General features: G+C 44.9%; 3 protein-coding genes across 5 annotated transcripts; 2 read left to right on the top strand and 1 right to left on the bottom strand.

The window, feature by feature from the left end:
- Window positions 1-2,298: 2,298 nt before the first annotated feature.
- LOC123105037 (universal stress protein YxiE) lies at window positions 2,299-3,507 on the top strand. 2 transcript variants are annotated; one of them, XM_044527007.1, is made up of 3 exons: window positions 2,299-2,716; window positions 2,804-3,032; window positions 3,142-3,507. In XM_044527007.1, exons 1-3 carry the CDS (start codon window positions 2,413-2,415, stop codon window positions 3,233-3,235), a joined length of 627 nt encoding a protein of 208 aa, XP_044382942.1. In that variant the 5' UTR covers window positions 2,299-2,412; the 3' UTR covers window positions 3,236-3,507. The 2 variants fall into 2 exon arrangements, with proteins under 2 accessions (XP_044382942.1, XP_044382943.1); XM_044527008.1 differs by having other exon boundaries at window positions 2,329-2,716; window positions 2,807-3,032.
- Window positions 3,459-5,398, bottom strand: LOC123105035 (EEF1A lysine methyltransferase 1). The gene is made up of 3 exons (XM_044527006.1): window positions 4,849-5,398; window positions 4,665-4,746; window positions 3,459-3,924 (listed from the first exon to the last, which is right to left on the bottom strand). The coding sequence occupies exons 1-3, from the start codon at window positions 5,344-5,346 to the stop codon at window positions 3,761-3,763; spliced, it is 744 nt and encodes a 247-aa protein (XP_044382941.1). The 5' UTR covers window positions 5,347-5,398; the 3' UTR covers window positions 3,459-3,760.
- Window positions 5,399-5,580: 182 nt separating this feature from the next.
- LOC606343 (serine/threonine-protein kinase TOUSLED) lies at window positions 5,581-16,362 on the top strand. 2 transcript variants are annotated; one of them, XM_044527004.1, is made up of 16 exons: window positions 5,581-6,188; window positions 6,564-6,653; window positions 6,775-6,981; window positions 7,708-7,758; window positions 8,326-8,433; window positions 8,516-8,560; window positions 8,794-8,906; window positions 9,218-9,284; window positions 9,801-9,870; window positions 10,189-10,286; window positions 10,363-10,542; window positions 12,135-12,345; window positions 13,322-13,586; window positions 13,992-14,046; window positions 15,272-15,433; window positions 15,835-16,362. In XM_044527004.1, the coding sequence occupies exons 1-16, from the start codon at window positions 5,973-5,975 to the stop codon at window positions 15,928-15,930; spliced, it is 2,034 nt and encodes a 677-aa protein (XP_044382939.1). In that variant the 5' UTR covers window positions 5,581-5,972; the 3' UTR covers window positions 15,931-16,362. The 2 variants fall into 2 exon arrangements, with proteins under 2 accessions (XP_044382939.1, XP_044382940.1); XM_044527005.1 differs by having other exon boundaries at window positions 6,169-6,204.
- Window positions 16,363-20,118: the final 3,756 nt, after the last annotated feature.

Here is a 20,118-nt window from a genome sequence, read left to right as displayed (position 1 = left end):
GAGTGGGACTCCACAACATTTCTAATAGTTTACGGGGGAACCATATTTTTCATTGTAAATGATGTAAATTTCTTGACATGAATTAGGACTTCAATGAAAATAGTTTTTCAATAGAAGACCTGGGCTAGAAAACATATCTACTAGGCATAAATATCAATAGAAATAGATCGTAGCGTCTAATAGGGCTTAGCCAACATGCATATTGACAAAATACTAAAATGGTTTAGTATGAAAAACACAAAGAAGAGGTTCTCACTAAGGTCACGCGAAAAATATTTCTGGAAAACTCAGCACCCTAAGACGGTTGATGAGTAAGAATACATGAGTGAGATTCCATACGCATATGTGTTTGGATTTATCATGCACTCCATGGTATGTACTCAACCAGATATGCCATATTCTCCAAAGGATTGCGAACAACATACCAGAGTGATTAAGGTGTTGAACCTACAGGGTCACACGCTTAAGGGATTACGATCAAAACATTTCCCACCTATCCGGCAATATCCGGTAACTCCGAAATGCTTCTGGTTTCTCTCGAAACTATTTATTTTATTCCAAAGCTTTCCCGACAATTTTCTCATATTTCTAACTCCCGAAACTTTTCCAGAAATATTTCTCATATTCCTAACTCATATAGAACTCAAGAGATCGTAATCCCTTAAGCGTGTGACCCTGTAGGTTCAACGAAATATAAACATGAGCAAAACTTCCATTCGTTCAATGATCAACAACGGAACCATGGACATCCATATTGACCCCTATACTCACACGAATGATATTCGAGTGACTATTCCTTTTACTTCGTGATACTTTACAAAACCCGAGGTAAGATATATCAATATTCCTATGAGTCATACACATGCTCACTATACTGGTCTCTTCATCACCAGTTTTGTTCTTCTTTCTCATTCTCGTGTTCCGACATCCCTGTGAGCAATTCACCTATTCTGGCCAGACAAGCAGTCGCGAGACTAAAAAACTGTCCCTAACCGCCATCCATGTCCATGTCGTTGGCTGAAGGCAATTCAAGCAGTGGTGGCTCCCCAGAGTACGACGACAGCAAGAAAGGAACCCTAAAAGTTTTGTATTCGTGGCATGGACGAGAGGCACTTGAGCGTGTGCCTTGTGGATTTCTTTTCAGGCCTCTGTTCGGATGTGAATGGTGGGACGGTGTCATATACAACGTAATATGTGCGAACACCATGGTTAATGGACTATACCCCATCGCTTTAAGTGAGCTTATGCGGGAAACACCTCCACAACATTTTTCTCATTATGAAGAAAAGGGCCATGGAAATAAGTTAAGACCCAAGTCCAAAATGAGTTCTATTGGGCTGCTGACTTTTTTTTCATAATAAGTTGCTAGAAGCCTCAAAAGAACTGGCCCTTTAGTTTTTCATGGTAGAATCCTCGTGGCTAGTAGCAACCTCTCGGTGAACACGAATGGATTTAGTAGCACAATGTTTTTTTGACAGAAAGACTATAAGGGAACCCCTACAGTATAATTAGTGCAACAAACCCAAATTACAAGTATCACGCCTTTAACCTGGGTGGGTGGGAAGGCATCTGCCCCTTCCCACCGCTAGGCTATGCCTTAGTCTGCTTAGTAGCACAATATATGTGTGCAATAGATAAAAAAAACTAAATGTTAACAGTTTCTATTTGACATTGATAAACAAATCATTTGCTAAAAAAATGATAAACAAAGCAAACGACACCGAACATTGTTGACATGGCACTGATAAACAGAGCATTCGTGATCTCCATTAATTTTGACGCCATCCTCGATATTGTCAAATAATAGTTTGATGTTGCTATGAAGAGAAATAGTCGTACAACATTTGTCTGTGTCAAGGTATCCAAGTTGCGGGTTTCTGGTTTTTTACCTGAAAAAAAAGACCCTCTTAGTCGGCATTCGTTCGCTGCGGAGGGTGACAACCGAGAACGTTTTTCATGGCAGTTTCAGCTGGAGGGATGACAGTTTCTTCAGACTAGCATCGCAATGTGTGGCAGAGGGGGCAAGTTTTTGAAAAACTGCCATGAGAGCAAACGGTTGCGAATGCGTTCGCTGGCAATTTCTTCCCAGTGAACGTTGGTCAGTTAGTATAGTAGCATTTAAAAGAAAAATCTTTACGTTTCCGGCGGCCTGAAAAGGCTTCTGGGCACTTGTGCGAATCCGGGGGCAGACCGCGAGCAGGGGACGCGCCAAGCTCAACGGCCCAATGAAGCCAAGACACACCGCCCGACCGCCCGACCGGACGCGGGCGGGAGCTGACGAACCCACGGCGGGAGCCACGGGCTGAAAGCCACCGCGCCTCGCCCCATCTCTATCTATCCATCTCGTGCCGTCCACATCCAAAAGCTATAGCGGCGCCGGCCACGCATATATACACGGTGGGTGATGCACCGATGTGGTCGATCCAGGCAGCGATCGCTAGGCACCAAGCCGGTCTCACCGCGAGCGAGCTCGTCGTCATGGAGGAGAGCACTGGTCAGGCCGCGGCGGCGGCCAGCGACGCGGCGCCTGGGGCCGGAGGCGCGGAGGCCGCGGGCGGGATGAAGGTGGTGGTGGCGGTGGACGCGAGCGAGGAGAGCCTGCACGCGCTGTCGTGGGCGCTCGACAACGTCGTCCGCCTCCACCCCGGCGCGTCCGTCGCCGTCGTCCACGCCCAGCACAGCGTCGACCACTTCGTCTACCCCGTCGCCGCCCACGGTAAGCGATTAATCTCGCCGCGCGCTGACTGATCGACCCGTGCCCGCGCGCGGCTCTGAAGGCTGACACACCTGGTGCGTGCCGAAGCAGGCCTGGCCTACGCCCCGCCGACGGCGTTGGACTCCATGCGGAGGGCGCAGGAGGAGAACTCCCGGAGGGCGGTGGCCCGCGCGCTGGACGTGTGCAGGCAGAAGCAGGCGAGCGCCACGGCGGCGGTGGTGGAGGGCGACCCCAAGGAGGCCATCTGCGAGGCCGTGGAGGAGATGCGCGCCGACCTGCTCGTCCTCGGCAGCCGCGGCCTCGGCATGGTCAAGAGGTACGTACGCGCCCACCGCCATGGCCTTCCACATCGAGCTACCACTAGTGACCGGTTCTCTCACGTGAGCGTCTGTGCTAAAATCAATCGTGTTTGTGACTCTGTGCAGGGCGTTGCTGGGCAGCGTGAGCGACTACCTCGCCCATCACGCGTGCTGCCCCGTCCTCATCGTCAAGCCGCCCAACAAGGCGCACCACAAGTGAAGTGAAAGAAGCTCTACACAGGCTACGTCGTTTTTGGGTCGTTTGTCAACTAGTACTAGTAGCACTGGCAGCTTCAGTGCCCCGTAAAGGCACCTGCCTTTGGGTCCCTGACATGTCGGCCCACATGTCATAGGCACAAAGGCAAGTGCTTCCAATAAAGATATAGTGATGCAGCTCCCGTGTAGCCGTGTAGTATGTTCGGTAGGCAAGCATCCCCGTTATATCATGTGTAACATGTTCAGAAGTTCAATCTCAATCATGAAGTTCTCCCAGGAATGTGGTAACGTTGTGACGAACCCTAGTGCCCCTTCAAGGCCATGGGGGATCAAACACAGGTAGGTTACATTTGCGAAGAATCTGGTTCGCCTAATACATGAGAGTAACTGACACAGATGTATCAAACAAAAAACATTAAGTGCTAAATTCGTGTTTACCAGACTGAAAGATGCATCATACGAGAGCATCCATAGGATGAACAATCGCTGTCACATTTCCACAAGCACCATGGGCAACCTCATCAGAAGGCTAAATGGGGGCGCCATCGCTCTGATCCCAGCCACCAAGTCTGTCTACCGGGTCATAATTCGTGAACAGCCGGAACACATTCCCCAGTTTGTTCGAGTGCTGAGGCTTGAAACCGCAGGGGCGCACGTTTAAGAGCTCCAGCGCGCGGTCCTTCTGAACTTCGCCTGGCAGAAGAAGTTTAAATCATATGCATTAGAGAACAAACAAATTATTCTATTTTTGCGGGTGACAAACAAATTATTCGGAAAGACAGATTTCAGTACATATTGATATCTCACAAAAAAAACACTAGTTATGTTCTCTGCAAAGTTACAATCACGCTTACGAGGCATCACGGGTTCTTAAATTGTAAACTAGTGAGCATTGCACATTCTGATGCTAATCACACATAAGTATTACAATTGCATACAATTTTTAAGAGAGACCATTCACATACAAGAAGAGGCACATCATGTATGGTTTCGGAAGATGCAAATAAACTGCTGAAGTTGTGCTAAATGCCACAGTACTTGCAAGTTGCAACTACACTCGATCTACCGAGATGTAATACCGACTGTTCAAGCTTTTTTCCCCACGAATACACGAAAGCTTTGCGTGTCATTGCATTAACAAAGAGGAGTTTCGCATAGGTTCTGTTACAAAGCAAAGTGGATTTGGTTTGTCGCCAACCACACACCCAACCTACGAACACCTAAGGCACTAGCATGGATTGTTGATAGTAATAGGGATACCCTAAATCATACTGTTTTCCCTTGATTGCAAAACAAAATCCAACCAGCAAGCACACACAGTCGGCACCCCTTTTACAATGCCATGAATTATCAAACAAGAAGGGATGCATCGGGTTCTAGTTAGATCCAAGACAACGCTGATCCAAGGGTTCGGTTTACTTGAATTGAGTTACCTGTGAGTAACAGCAGGAATGAGCCTTGAGGCCGTGCGAGGAAGGAGACCGTCTTGGCAACCTTCTCCAAGCACTCCTGACTCTGCACCGGCAACGAATCACCACAATTCATCTCCACAATTTAGTCAAATCTGTAACATTCTACTCCAGAGCTAAGCAAATCAAAGGAGCTTGGAGACCATACCAGGTAAGGAGGGTCCGCGACAACGACGCTGAAGGCGTGCTTCATGGCGGGCGGCAGCGCCTCCGGCTGGTTGTAGTCGTAGAAGGCGAAGTCGTCGCCGTACTGCCCGAACCGCTCGTCGTACTCGAGCAGCCGCGCGGGTACATCCGGGCTGCTCTTCCTGAGGTAGGCGTAGAGCGTGGGGCACGCGACGCAGGCCACGGCGGCGCCGCCGGCAGGCAGGCCGGAGGCGAGGCGGGCGACCTCCTCGGCAAGCCCCCGCGCCGTGCCCTCGTCGTACCAGAACTGGCTCAGCCGCCAGTCCTCCGCCACCAGCTCCACCCCTTCTCCTCCCCCCTTTTCCCCTTCGTCCCGCTCCTGCCGTCGCTGCTCCTCCAGGAACTCCCGCAGTGCCCCCGCCGCCGCCGCGCTCAGCTGCGGCCGCTCCTCGTAGTCTTCCTCCTCCTCCTCCCCGGCCTCCCGCCTCTCTCTCCCCTCCTCCTCCGCGCCGCTCGCCATTGTTCTCTCCGCTCTCTCGCCGAGCTGGGCAGGAGGCGGCGCACCAGGGAAAACTCACGGTCTCACCGCGCAAACAGTCGTCTCTCACACGAAGAGCCCAAGGGCCGGTTTCTGGGCCTCAGTGGAGGCGGGCCGAGGCTTCTGGGCCTCGGCGGACACGGGCCGAGACGTCGGGGCCCAGTGGAGCGGGAGCAGGGAAAATAAAAGCAGAGAGTGGCAATGGAATCGCAGGGGGGGACTGTGAGGGAAGCGAGGGGGAGGTGGTGCGCCTGCCTGCGCCTCCGTTTCCGGTCGGGCGAGCTGCGAAACCCCAATCGCCTCCGCATCTCCCGTCCTCCCCCCGGCGGCCAGCGAGCCGCCGGGTCGAGGGAGAAGGGCGGCGGTTGCTGCCGCTCTGCGTCGTCCGCTCGCTTCCCGAGGTAGCATTCGCGCGCGCCGGCTCCCGTCCCGCGCGCGGCCACGGCAGATCGACCCGCGAGCTCGCCTTGGCCGCCCCCGCTCCGTGCGCGAGCCGCGGTGAGGAGGCCGCTGACCGGCGCGTGCGTGCGGCGGCGGTTGCTTCTCGTGGAAGCTTCGGGGGGCGCGGCTCGGCCCGATCCGGTTTGGTCTGGGAGCAGGCGGCGGCAATGTCGGCCGCGGGGGAGGACATAGTGCAGCACCTCTCGTCGAATTCCAACCCGTCCTCGTCCAAGCTCGCCAAGCTCGAGGCGCGCATGGCCGGCAAGGCCGTCTCGGTGCCGCCCCCGTCGCCGCCGCACCACCCGGTGGTCGCCCCCGCCTCGGCCCCCACCTTCATGGACCAGGAGGAGCTGCCCGAGTCCTCCTCCTCTTCGGATGATGATGTCAGCCCTAAACCTCGTACTCCCTCTGTTCTTTCTCCCCCCTATTTACTGCTCAAGTATTACACAATGTTTACCTACCTTCGATTACCTTGTTAGAACTATTTGTAATGTCTCTTTCGGTATATTACCTATGTTACCTATGTTGCTACAATCATGCTGGTTACCTAATACCTTTGTTACCTATGTTGATACAATCATGCCCTAAACATTTCTTGCCTGTATATTACCTATGTTGCTACAGTCATGCTGGTTAGAACTATCTGTAATGTCTCTTTCGGTAAACCTGTATTCTAGCTAATTACAGGTTACTACTATTCCCATTCTTAATTTCATTTCATCTAACCTAGACTAATGTTTGCTGTATTTGCTGACCAGAATGGCGAGGAGTTCTTGATACAGAAGAACACACTGAAGCGTCCGAGATCCCCGGATGATGACCATGGCCTAGCTCTTGGAAATTTTGAGGTGTGATCTTCTGACATTAATTGACTAGAATTAAACACAAGACAATTCTATTTTCCACTTGCTTTCCATTCCCTGTAGCATAATTCTGTCTGGTGCATTCTTTCATGCTTGTGAATTCCAGGGATCAGCTAATGCGGCAGCAAAAGTATTAGATGTCATGGACACACGACTCCCTTCGGAAAACCCAAGCAGAAAAAGGCAGGGCCGTGGAAGGGGACGTGGTGGAACAGGACGAGGGCGTGGCTCAAAGACGGTTGATCAAACGCGCCATACTTCAGCTTCTTCAGTAACTGTCTCAAATGGTCAACATGACAAATTAACCAACATGGTATGCTGTGCAATTTTATTCTCAAGATCTTGATCTATCTTCTAGCTTTTAACCTATCAATGGGCAGTGGTGGGTAATGTACTATCTTGCACTTGAATGATCACATCATTTCCTGCGCTCTTCTTGAAGAACTTTTTTAAGGTCATTGATCGGTGCAAGAAATAATTAATAGTGTACAAATTGCTACAGCTTAGTTTGGTATTGATCAAATTATTAGATGTATCAATGATAAAGAGCAACTAGCTTCTTCGATACAGATAAATTCTATCAATTGGAGAATGTTGAAATAGAGCCATTAGATTTTTGCTCAGTTGGGGTGCCGATTGCTGAAATAAGGGCACATCGCACAATAAGCACTTCAAGGAATTGAGTTTTACTAACTGACACAACTTATATTGACAAATAAGGTTCACGTTCAATAACATATTAAAATTCCACAGGGCATCACTTTTTTGTTTGACTATGAATTAGGGCATCACTTCATCACAGGGATCTGGTAATCTTGTAGACTGGAACAAAATTGATTAAATGGCTGCAATCCTTGGCTGTATGATAATCTCCTAAAGGATTGTACATTCCATGATCAAGTGATACAAGGCTTGGTCGATATCGATGCATTTGAGGGCTTCATTTGTTGTAATCTCATACACATGTATATACAATACCAGTACGCTATTTCCTTATCTGCTAAATTATCAGCTTACATGCCATTTACTCCATATACAGGATTCCCGAACAAGTGTTCTACCTGGGAATGATGACAGGACTGCTTTACACGTAAGACTTATTTATTTGCACCATTTTTAATGAGATGCGCACCATCTTGGTCTGCTAATGCTAATGCATCCTTTTATTTTCCTTACATACCATTTCCTGCCTGCTTCCAAATGTGTTTGTGGGCTTAGCTTGTACATACACTTGAAAATACTTCTGAGGGTGTTTGTACATGCACCCACGACCTTTTCTTCAAGAAAAAGTGTCTCTGTTAGTTCAATACTTCCGTTTGAGTCTAGAATCTAGGCATCATAACTAAATAAGCAATATTTCTGATGGCTTTGATATATGCATCCAGGCCCTTTCCTTCAAGGAAAAGTGTTTATGTTTGGTTCAGTACTTCTGTTCGAGTCTAGCACCTAGGCAACTTAACTACATAAAGTAATATGATGTGGTTAAGATATCGTTGTGGAAGCGTGAACAGCTTTGGTGAATGCTGTACTGGACAAGCCATATCTCATAGGGTATCAGTCAATCTGAGATATGAAGTATAGTGTACCATACAAACATGTTCTTGGATACTTTCTTTCCTTTTCAAATTTACAATCTTAAGCACTCCCAATTGAATAGGAAGAATTATCACTGTTACGTGGTAAAGTTGCATTTTTGGAGGAGGAGCTTAACAAATCGCGTCAAGAAGTAACGGAGTATCACCAACTTAGTGATAGGTTAGCTAAGGTAAGGGTATACTCACTGCAAGCTTTCTTTGATCCTGACTTCCCTAGGTCACTGACTTGTTGCCTTTGCATCATTCTTCCAGGAATTGAAGGATTTCAAGGATCAAGATCAACAAAAGAAATCAAAGGTGTCACTTAGAAACCATTATTTATTACCAACCATATGTTTTAGCTACCCTTCATTGTTATTTATACATTGGACCATTTTTGTTCTGAAGGTTTGGAACTTACTACTTAAGCCTATCATTATTGATAAATGAAGGAAACAACTCGCTTCTTGTATCTGCCGAGATCCTGAAATAATAGCCGTTATTATAATTATGTAGCATATATGCTTACGTGTCTGTTCTCATGGATACAGCAAATGAAGGTCCTATCTGATCTGCTCATAGCAGTATCAAAAGCAGAAAGGCAAGAAGCACGGATGAAGTTAAAGCAGGAATCTTTCAGACTCGGGAACATTGGTGTTATGAGGTAATCTCTCAATGATCCGAGTTTCAAACACTTAATGGGGAATAGAGGAAGGATATGTCTAGATTTCCTATTACCTGAAGAATAATACTTTGTATATGGGTCGTTGTTATACTGGCATGTATGCTGTGATATTGTCTTCCAGAAATAGGCCTAGTGGCATGACCTGTCAGTTACTTCATATATCCAGTATGCCTTCTAGTATTGGCAACTTCTCTGCAGTTTGGATGTTTTTTTTCTCTTCTATTTCCTGTTTTGGGTATGGACCATTTATTGCAACCTTTTCTTTGACTGTTCTCTGTCACATAACTCAGAGCTGGGACTGTCATATCTGAAACATGGGAGGATGGTCAGGCAATAAAGGACCTTAATGCGCATCTTGTGAGTTTCTGCTGCTCCATAGATCTGTTTATTTCAATAGACTATTAGGCATAGTATATTCCATTGTAAAAGCCGATCATAATGTTAAAACTTACTGTGGAACTGTGATCTGGGTGACCTGTCAAGTTGTTGATACCCAACCATTAACAGCTTTACTTCAGAAGGCATACCTGATGCTCTTATTAGACAACTTCTATTTCATTTGTCTTGTTTGCGATTTTGATGACATATTTGCAGGTCACCCAGATCTTGGTTTTTTACCTGATGCTCTTAAGTCATTACCATCCTAGCATCTTATAGGACATCTTGATCTTGTTTAGTTGAGCATCATGTTCAAAAGGGAAACTTTGTTGTTCCTACATTTCATAAGCTTTGTCTATTAAGGCACATTGTGTAACTTGCAGCTCTGGTCTTTTACATGTTTTGCCTCTCATCTATATAATTCCAATTCTTGACATTCACATTAACATACCGTCACTTTGTCGAATTGCTCATGTATGTTGGACCTTTATGTAGAAATCATTGCTGGAAACTAAAGAGGCTGTTGAAAGACATCGTAAATCTCTAAAGAAACGACAATCATCTGGTAAGAGCTACTCTTTAAAAAAAAATTGTGCTATCTCAAATTCTTTATAAGTTGCTGATTGAACTATCTTGTACACTGAATAAGATTTGATGTATGGGTATATAACTTAAGTTCATTACTCCCTCCGTCCCAAAATAAGTGTCAACTTTGTACTAACTTTAGTATAAAGTTGTACTAGAGTTGAGACGCTTATTTTGGGACAGAGGGAATATTTTATATGAGGGAAAGCTCTTTCACATAAGCAAGACATAAACAAACACACATGATACTAATGTTGCCACTCTTCTACACTCACTGCTTGATGTTCTACTATTGTAGATAAGGGTGATGGAAGTGATGCTGAAACTAGCATGTCCGAGGAAGATTTCCTCTTACAGGACGAGATATGTAAATCTCGGTTAACAAGTATCAAGCGGGTAAGTGGTTTCCTTTACTTGGTTATTAAATACACCCTCTTCCCGTCTTAACCTACTTTCCACAATTGAATTGCAGGAGGAAGAACAGTATCTGCGAGAAAGAGATCGATATGAATTAGAAAAGGGTAGGCTTATACGTGAAATGAAGCGTCTCAGAGATGAGGATGGATCCCGCTTTAATAACTTCCAAATTCTTCACCATCGATATGCTCTGTTAAATCTTCTTGGAAAGGGAGGGTTTAGTGAGGTGTACAAGGTATATTCTTTCTTCAGTTATATATTTTAAAAAACCATTGTTTATCAATAATGCATCTTGAAATACAAATGCATTTTGCGTTAATAAGGTAAAAGAAGCGCTCAACTTTACCATCATTAGTTTAGATTTGTCTATATATATGCTCTTATCAAGAGCTTCATTTTGGGTGGGCAGGGAGGCTGGGATCCTGGCCTATCCAAAATGGGCTTAAAAGGATAAGAAATAAGTATGAAAACCTAGTATTTAAATAGTACTCCCTCTGTTCACACATATAAGATGTTTTGGATATTTTAATATAAACTACATACAACCTGAAATGAATGAACAAACACACTAAAATGCTTCTGTATACATCCGAATCAGAAAAAAGTTAGAACATCTTTTAATAGTGAACGGAGGGAGTAGGTGAGAGAATCTGTATGGAAACAATTGGAGCAACACATCTGGCATTTAAATGTCCTTTGGCTTATGTTACATGGGAAAATCAGTACACCAGGTGCAATGTGGCAGCAGCCAGTGCAAGTGGCTGAGAACTGGATTTAATTTCCAGCTGCTTATCAGGTCCTAGTCTGTAGTTGGTTAGGGAAGGAATAAATTAGGTAGGTTAATTCAATTAGGAAAGGGAAGAATTAGGTGAGTTAAGATGAGTCTGATTCTTTTTAGGAAGTTGTTAGTTGGCCCAGTCTGTGTATCAGGCAATGCTATAAAAGCATGCCAACAATGAGATCTTTCTCTAATCCCTACACTCTTTTCTCTCTCCTCCCTATCCATTGACCTCCTACTGAGCAATTTACTCTACTGAAATCCTACCACGATACCGTCCAAGCCTTGCAAAGGTGCTTTGTACCTTACCACAACTATAACCTTCGTTTTCTGATCCTTGCCTGTGGCAACTTAGGCCCTGTTCGGATCTAAGGGAGGAAAACCAAAGGATTGGGAGGAAATGAGGCAACAGGGTATCAAACACATGAATACATAGACCATGTAGGAACAACGGCGTAGGTGTACGGAATGCAGGAAAATGGAGTACAGGGGATCTAGATAAGTTGGTGCCACCTGATGATTTTTTCTATGGAAAAAAACCAACATGCTGGTTGAGAGTTTAGGTTAATGGGTCCCAGTATGCACAGATCCATCTCATTCTGAACTTGATGTTGGTCCCAACGTGTATGGTTGAGGTGCTCTGCCTCGGGCCAACGCAGAAAAAAAGAGCTGGGAGTGGATTCTTGGTTTTCTTCAAAAGTACAGGCCTAGAAAACTTTACAAAGGATTGGAAATCAGTGATTCGTGTGCTCCAAACGCAGCTACATTGAAAAACCTGTAGGACACGATTCCTCTCAAGTTTCCTAAACTTTTCACAGGCTCTTATGTTCCTTTTCTGTTGAAAAATGTAAGGTGTTACAAAATAAATGCAGGGTATACCATCTTGTACCAGCTTCAATGTTGTATTAATTTTGTTGCCAGAATATTACCTAGTTTTTTTGGCCTTCCTTTTGTGACGTCATTTCAATGTGTTTTGATATAGCATTCACATCTGTTCTGTAGAAATTTGAGTTTGGTTAGTAGTAACATGCAACTGTTCCTCTGTGCAGGCTTTTGACTTGGTGGAATACAAGTACGTGGCCTGTAAACTTCATGGTTTGAATGCTCAGTGGAGTGAGGAGAAAAAGCAAAGCTACATACGGCATGCGATTCGTGAATATAATATCCATAAGACTCTGGTGCATACAAACATTGTCAGGCTATGGGACATATTCGAGATTGATCACAACACATTCTGCACTGTCCTAGAATATTGCAGCGGTATAATGATTTCTTAAATTTCTTCAACATTTTGACTGTGTAAATTTGGTTCTGTCATTTTTGTTTTGCTTGGAGTCTTACGTCAGAAGGGGAGCCTTGGCGCAGTGGTAAAGCTGCTGCCTTGTGACCATGAGGTCACGGGTTCAAGTCCTGGAAACAGCCTCTTACAGAAATGTAGGGAAAGGCTGCGTACAATAGACCCAAAGTGGTCGGACCCTTCCCCAGACCCTGCGCAAGCGGGAGCTACATGCACTGGGGCTGCCCTTTTTGGAGTCTTACGTCACTCTGATGATGCCCAGTGCCTCATGTTTCCTTCAGTTTTGTAATACGGAAAATGCTACTCCCTCCAATCCATATTACTTGTCTTAGATACAAATCTAAGACAAGTAATATGGATCGGAGGGAGTAGTTAGGTTTTGTGCCAGTCATGCATGGTGTAACCCAGATGCATCTATCTATGATGAACTCTTACTTCATTAAACTTATTCCAGTTTTTACTATTTAGTCATAGTCGCCTGTAGGTGTCCTGGAGTTGACAGTGATATAAATGTTTAAATTTGGGAACTAAAAGGGACATCTAAACCATGGTTTCTTACAGTTACAGTCCACATTGCCATTTATAATCTTGTAACATATGGATCACCCATACCATATTATGAGCTTAAGAGGTATGGAAAACAACTGCCATATTTGATCACTATGTATGAAGCATACATAATGCTATGGCCTATGATGATGCCATGGAATTTAAGCTAGATTATTAGCAATTCTAATGATCTATGGACTGATAGATCATGTCTCATATAGTAGATCAAAGTTTCTTCATTTCTGCTGTTCTCTTCTCGGTAGGCGCACAGTCCATTCTAGTTTTACATAAGTAGTTATTCATAATGATTTTACAACTGAAATCTAAAACTCTCATATTAGGAGGTTGTGGCATCTAATAATGTTATCTCCTTGCTCATCTTTTACCTAGGCAAGGATCTCGATGCAGTCCTTAAAGCAACGCCAATTCTTCCAGAAAAGGAAGCAAGGATCATAATTGTTCAAGTGTTTCAGGGCCTTGTTTATCTTAACAAAAAGGCTCAAAAGATCATCCACTATGACCTCAAACCAGGCAACGTTCTCTTCGACGAAGTTGGTGTTACAAAAGTCACAGACTTTGGCCTCAGCAAGATAGTGGAGGATGACGTTGGGTCTCAGGGAATGGAACTCACTTCGCAGGGAGCTGGAACCTATTGGTGAGCGACCGAGTGCATTCACTTTCAAAGTTGATTTTTACGAGTCCAGATCATGTTTCTATGGAATGTTTTAGTTGCCGCCATTGATTTTCTGTACATGTGTACAATTGTATAACCTTCAAAATAAATACTCCTTCCGATCCATATTACTTGTCCCTCAAACAGATGTATCTAGTACGTCTAGATACATCCGTTTGAGCGATAAGTAATATGGAGCGGAGGGAGTACTATTTGTTGCATGCAGTGCAACTGTTCTTGTGTTATCGCTATGTAAGCAGGTTGGATTATATATTTAATTCTTGTTCATTTTATTGTGTCTGCTGCACCAATGTTATTTCTTAATGACAGATATTTCTGTTTTAAAAATTCTTTCTTCCTTTCTGTTTTATTTTTTTCCTTCTCCAGGTATCTGCCACCAGAATGCTTTGATCTCAGCAGAACACCATTTATTTCATCTAAGGTACTGATATTTGCCAGCATGTTTTACCTTCTAATGTAAACAATAGTTGGTTCATCCTATTGTGTTAATCTGGTGGTAGTCTATAAAAGATATTCTCTGAGCTGGCAGAATTCGGCGGTCTTTTATATTTGCTTTAAATGTGCCCTCAGCCACCAGGGATATATTTGTTTTAAATATGCCCTCAGCTGCCAGGGATGCATGTTCACCTGCTAAATATTTTAGAACGTTCTTCCTGATGCAAGTGTTTGCATCTTGAGTTTTGGCACAAGAATGGGTGAAAAGTTTGGATCTGGAGTGAGCAAGAGTCCACTAGAGAGAGGGCGCTGCTGGCGTGGCCGATTTGCTCGCAGACAGAGGAGATGCAGAGTGGGGCTGCTGCTGGAGCTTGCCGAAGCTCACTGATTAGGGGGCTGCTGAATCTCCACGCGGCTGCTGGACCGGCGGTAGGGGTGGGGTTGGTTTTTGGGAAAGATAAGGCTGATAGGGGTGACATTGTAGGAACATACAAGGGGAGAGATTGAGCTGGCGGCACCGTACAAGGGAGCTGGGTGGGAGAGAGTGGCTGTGAGTGATGATTTAGAGCTGCTAGGGTTTCTGTTGGGTCATATAGGCCAGGCTGTTGGACCTAATGGGCTGGCTCAGGGATTCCTGTTGATCCAATTGTCACATAAGGTTGGAATTTGATGCCGGGGGTATAATTTTTTGCCGTATCAGTATCATCTATTCTTATTTTCCCTCAACTCCTATTTGTCGCCATGATGGGTGCCATGTCGACATAGGGCCCTGGGCTCGAACTCGACTCAGTGACATGGAATCGTCAGGGGATCCCCGGCCGATGTGATGAAGATGCTGGTCTGCTGGCGGAGGGGGGTGGGGGGTGGGGGGGTGGGTGAAGCAGTGGATTGATGTGCCGATTGTCAGTGATAGAGTTAGCTGGGGGTTGCTGCTGAGGCTGGGGTTGAGGTGCCCATCCATGGGTGGTCCGTGGGAGGATGCAACAGTAGGTCTGCAGTGCGAAGTGAAGGGTGACACTGAGAGGGGGAAGTGGTCGGGCAGATATGCTTTTTTGGAGAAAACTGGGGACATGATCCCTAGTTAACCCTCTTTCTTCAAGTTTTGAACTTACTTATGAGCCTCCCAAAACTTCTGGTTTAAATACCCAGTTATGGTAACTGTAGCTTCATTCTGATTGGTGTGTAAACTTTTTGTTGTTGCATTTATGCAGGTGGATGTTTGGTCAGCTGGTGTAATGTTTTATCAGATGCTATATGGGAGGCGTCCTTTTGGCCATGACCAGACCCAAGAGAGAATACTTCGAGAAGATACAATTATCAATGCACGCAAGGTGGAATTCCCTTCAAAGCCAACTGTATCAAACGAGGCAAAGGTATGCTTCCTGTTTGTTCATATGGCATATTTTACCTTCTGAGCCATCACTTGTAGCAGTGGTTTCCCTTCTAGTGATTCCCTTGCTAGATTATGTACATGTGACATGAGACCACGAGTTTGGTTTCAAGTATGCGCGCAAGGTGGAATTCCCTTCCAGTGATTCCCTTGCTAGATTATGTACATGTGACGGGAGACCACGAGTTTGGTTTCAAGTTTGTTCTGTAGACTGCCATGAATTGCGTAAAAACTGACTGAGGGAATGTTGCTAGTTTGGAAATATTTTGATCTTGCAATACAAATAACCACACATCAAACTTCTTGTATTAATGCGAAGCATCATTGCTCCCATCTATTGTGACTTGTAAGTCAATTTGTGATTTTTACTTCCAACTTATGCAGGAACTGATACGCCGTTGCTTGACATACAATCAATCGGAGAGGCCAGACGTACTATCAATAGCTCAAGATCCTTATCTCTCTTATGCAAAGAGGTAGACACTACACGTCTACGCATGGCTACACTACAAGACAAAGGATTTTTTGGAGGTTGGGCAGCCACTCCCAAATGGTGTAACTGTACATATTGTAAATTTCGGGTTGGTCTCGTAAACTGCGATGATCCAATGTCTGCTCTTTTCAGTTTAGAGGAAGTAGAGCATCGGTTTTGAGGGGCATGCACTTCTCTTGATGCTCTTGTGCCGCCCCTCCTTGCGTAATGTGATGTTTGTTTTTGCTAGAGACCCTGCTGATGGTTCCTTTAAAGGCTGTACTTATTCGTACGGTCCACTAGAGGGACTGGGCTCTGCCAAACACGCATTCATCAGAGATAGGAACCGTCGATGTTCACAAAAACCTTTGTGATGCACTATGTCCGCCCGGATATGTACGTTCTATCTCAGTTGTCTAAATTGGGTGTGGTTAGTTCAAGCTTTGATCAACAACTACTTCCTCAGTTTGGGTTTACTGGGCCTCTTTTTATTTCGGGTCGAAGTCCACCCATTAATTTAACTAATGAAATATAAATTATGTGTAACAAGTGGAAACCCTTTTTTAATACAAATTCAACAGTATAATTTTCATAGCATATACCTTATACTGCATTAGTCATATAGATCAAAGTTTGACCAAAAATATGAGGAACTTGATAAACATGGATGGAGGAAGTAACTAAATAAGAGTGGCTTATTTGATATACAATAGTGTTATTATGTATGTATTTCACCTTTATATGGTTTCGATTTTGCAACTATTAACAAAATATTTTAGAAAAGATTTATGTGGTCAAATTGTTTTATAGTGGCCCTGATGTGTAATGTCAATTTAATCATGGGGCATGATTATCGAAAAAAAATCCTAGGGCATGAGGAATATTGCGGCTGGAATGCATGTAGAGGGTATTTTATATATGCGCAAAACCGAGTTTTCTTTAGTTCAAAATTAAATGTTTCAACTCTTAAAGTGTGATGTATTTTACGATATATCTTCACATTTACTCCCTCCGTCCCATAATTTAGTTTTGTGATGAGCTTAAACTGCATCCTATATAGACAAGTTTGAGTTATTTCTGTTTGAAATGTTACTAGAATATCACTTAATATACTGTATGTAGGTTGGTTTAAGAAATCAATTGATGTGTTTTGTTTTAGCTGTATTCATAGTGGAGTCTTCAGTGTGTGTGTCCATGTGTAATAACTAATTGCATGAAAACACTAGCATGAACCCTGCTAAACCTTGTCTTATAACTGAAGTTACCACCATGATGGCGATATCATTACCATACTGTTAGAGCATCTCTAGCGGCTCATATATATGATCCTCTGAAAAAACGTGTTTTGTAATACATGTTGTATGTTGCTATTGAGCTGAATGAATTTGGCGCTTTGTGCACCTTCAGTTGTTCAAATCACATGGCCCATTTGGTAAGCAACCTGAAAACAAATAGATAAATCAGCGTTGACATCGTTGAAATCTAGACGATGTGTCCACACCGTCCAAACGCCAATTCCCTTTCCTGCCGCCACCATTTGGAGCAGGTGGAGCACTAAGATGACGCCACATTACTCTGTGCGCAGAGACAAGGAGGGGGAGCAAGGGGCATTGATCCGCGCTATCGGGGAGGGAAAGAGGAAGAGGCATGTGAGCTGGCAAGGTGGGAGCAAGGTCGTTGAGGTGAGGGGCGAGGAGGACCTAGGACGGAGGATTGTCGCCACAGTATATAGCCAGAGATACATGATGACTGCGTTCAGTATGCTTATATATGGGCCAGATCACAATTAAAAAGAAGAAGGGATTCTCAAAGAAGAATCTCATAGATTCATTGATAATCTTGCCAATCCATTGTAGAAGCTTCATTTTCTCTAAATAAAGATACCACTGTGTATAAAGTTGATGGGTCATATGGGTGCAGTGAGGAGGATTGTGGGACATGAGGGAAATCGAGTGCGCCGTTGAGTTTGACCGGTCGGCGCTGGAGGCGAAGAGGGCGGTGCCCAGCCGTTGTTAGAGAATCTTCAAATGAACCATTGAAACCGTTCCTATATGTCCGAGCAAACAGGTCGAACAATGTAAGGATAAAATAACCTCTCCAACGGAGGCCACCCAAATTCCCTCCATTTGTCTGGATTGCTAGCTGCTACGAGCTCTTATGTTTCTTTACGGAGGGACATACATGTCGGCCCGGCGTCTTATTTAATTTATTGTATAAAATATTTGTGTTGAACGGGGATGATAAAGAGCTCACGAGCATTTCCAAAATGAAGTTGAAGTGGTGATTATAGCATATTATTAAAATATCAAAGAGAATATAGAGGTGAATGAGATATTGGCAATGAATCTTCTCAGACCACTGTCTGTATAAAAATTTGGACAACCAAATATGAACAAGCTGCTCTTAGCATTAGTACCATGGCACTCGCATTTGCACTTGACGATCTGATAACAGTTACCATTGTAGTAGTACTGTGCTTACTAGCACTCAATAGCAGCTTTTGGAGACAAGTTCTATTTTTCTTAAAGTAGGATAACCCTATCTTTGCATTGAGTGATGCACACAACCATCTTTATTGCATTCTTTAACAAGATCTTACAAAATAAATACAGGAATCAATCAAAGCCATCTTCCTGGCGAAAATTGTCGCCCTACTTACAAGGTTGATGATGTGTCTTGACCTCACGTCAACGCACACCATGCAATCTGGTGGCCTCACCAAGCCGTCGGTCGGCTAGAAGGGAGCACCAACCGGTCTAGCAGACCCTCAGGGTGCACCACATGCGCATGTTATAGAAACTGTCGTTGCCATCTTTCGCCACCCCATATTCAGGAGTAATCAATGCATTGACCTTGCCAGACCCTTCTACTGTCGACGCCACCACAACGTCAGACAACATCACTGGTCACCCTCCTGCGCACGCCCATCAAACGATATCCAACACCGATACCCTGCTGCACCTTGCCGCCAAGACTCGCCGATGTCGGTACTGTAGATGGCATACCACTCCACCTTGGTCACCGCACGAGAAGCATGCGAAAACCTGCGCCCAGCCATCGAAGCCAAACAATTTTCCTCCAGGCGATGTACAACCCCAAAGATGATGCCCTCATGGGGGTGAGGACGCAGTAACCTCACCTTAATCCGATCCGGAACCCGAATCTAGAGTTTCCCCCAAGGCACACAAGAGTGCAAATCACCCAACGACGCCTCCAACGAGATAACGACGCCCACGGACGCCGCTGTCGGAAGTTCCGGCTGAGGCGAAAGCAAGTTTTCATTGGCAACCTCACGCCCATCACTAGCTGGTCCACCAGATCCTCCTCCACCATCATCCAGTACACCCCATGGGACGTCCCTGCCGCCGAAAACCGCCCACAACCGGAGCCGCAACGATGTCACCACCCGAAACCGCCGCCCTTCCTGGGTGAGCCATCGACGGCGGAAAAATCCATATCGCCGCGCCACGGACGCCGGACGATGCACACGTCGAACCAGGACACCTGTGCGGATCTCCACCGCGACTGTGTCCCGGAGCCATGGCGGAGGAAGCCCGCCCCCCCTCCCCCCCCGCCCGGCCGCCATCATCCGCTGCCTAGATTTGCCCCGCGTCGCTCCGGCGGCGACCAGGAGAGGGGCCGCGGCGGCCGAAGCCCTAGATTGGATCGAAAGGAAGGGGGTCGGGAGGGAGGGAGGAGAAGGAGCTTATTTTTTGAAAAAAAATTGGAAAACACATTTTTAAGTGTCAAGAAATTCTGAATCATACACGTTCATATTGATGTGTTTTACATGTGTGTAAAGTCTTATGATGGAATACATTATGGTGAGAGCTACACAAAAAAGACAAATTCATGCATTTTCATAGAGAACAGTGCATGTACTGTTCATCATTTGAAAATCATGATTTCCCCCTTTTTTGTAGCTCTGACCATAATGTATATCATCTTCTCAGTTTACACACATGTACTTTACATCTGTATGAATGTGTGTGATCTTTCTAGGGTTTTATGGAACTTGAGAATGAGATTTTTTCAATTTTCAAAATAAAGGGCTCCATGGAGCTCGTCCTCCATTTAGCATTTTCGCTTGTAACAATATAGGATCCTAAGTTTTATCATGGTGGCAAATTTTTTTTTTGCGGGGATGGTAAGTAACTAATTATCAATGATTTTTAGTATCATCTTACTACTAGCAA

The sequence above is a fragment of the Triticum aestivum genome, chromosome 5A (assembly GCF_018294505.1).
Source record: "Triticum aestivum cultivar Chinese Spring chromosome 5A, IWGSC CS RefSeq v2.1, whole genome shotgun sequence".
NCBI lineage: Eukaryota > Viridiplantae > Streptophyta > Magnoliopsida > Poales > Poaceae > Triticum > Triticum aestivum.
This window is presented reverse-complemented; position numbering and strand designations above follow the sequence as displayed.

Excerpts from the sequence above, each read along its gene's own strand:
- LOC123105037 (XM_044527007.1), top strand. The coding sequence starts at position 2,413 with ATGTGGTCGATCCAGGCAGCGATCGCTAGGCACCAAGCCGGTCTCACC. Across the intron at positions 2,717-2,803 it reads CTACCCCGTCGCCGCCCACG|CAGGCCTGGCCTACGCCCCG; the intron begins GTAAGCGATTAA and ends TGCGTGCCGAAG. Across the intron at positions 3,033-3,141 it reads GGCCTCGGCATGGTCAAGAG|GGCGTTGCTGGGCAGCGTGA; the intron begins GTACGTACGCGC and ends GACTCTGTGCAG.
- LOC123105035 (XM_044527006.1), bottom strand. The coding sequence starts at position 5,346 with ATGGCGAGCGGCGCGGAGGAGGAGGGGAGAGAGAGGCGGGAGGCCGGG. Across the intron at positions 4,747-4,848 it reads TCGCGGACCCTCCTTACCTG|AGTCAGGAGTGCTTGGAGAA; the intron begins GTATGGTCTCCA and ends TTGCCGGTGCAG. Across the intron at positions 3,925-4,664 it reads ATTCCTGCTGTTACTCACAG|GCGAAGTTCAGAAGGACCGC; the intron begins GTAACTCAATTC and ends TTCTTCTGCCAG.
- LOC606343 (XM_044527004.1), top strand. The coding sequence starts at position 5,973 with ATGTCGGCCGCGGGGGAGGACATAGTGCAGCACCTCTCGTCGAATTCC. Across the intron at positions 6,189-6,563 it reads CCTCCTCTTCGGATGATGAT|AATGGCGAGGAGTTCTTGAT; the intron begins GTCAGCCCTAAA and ends TTTGCTGACCAG. Across the intron at positions 10,287-10,362 it reads GGTTAACAAGTATCAAGCGG|GAGGAAGAACAGTATCTGCG; the intron begins GTAAGTGGTTTC and ends ATTGAATTGCAG.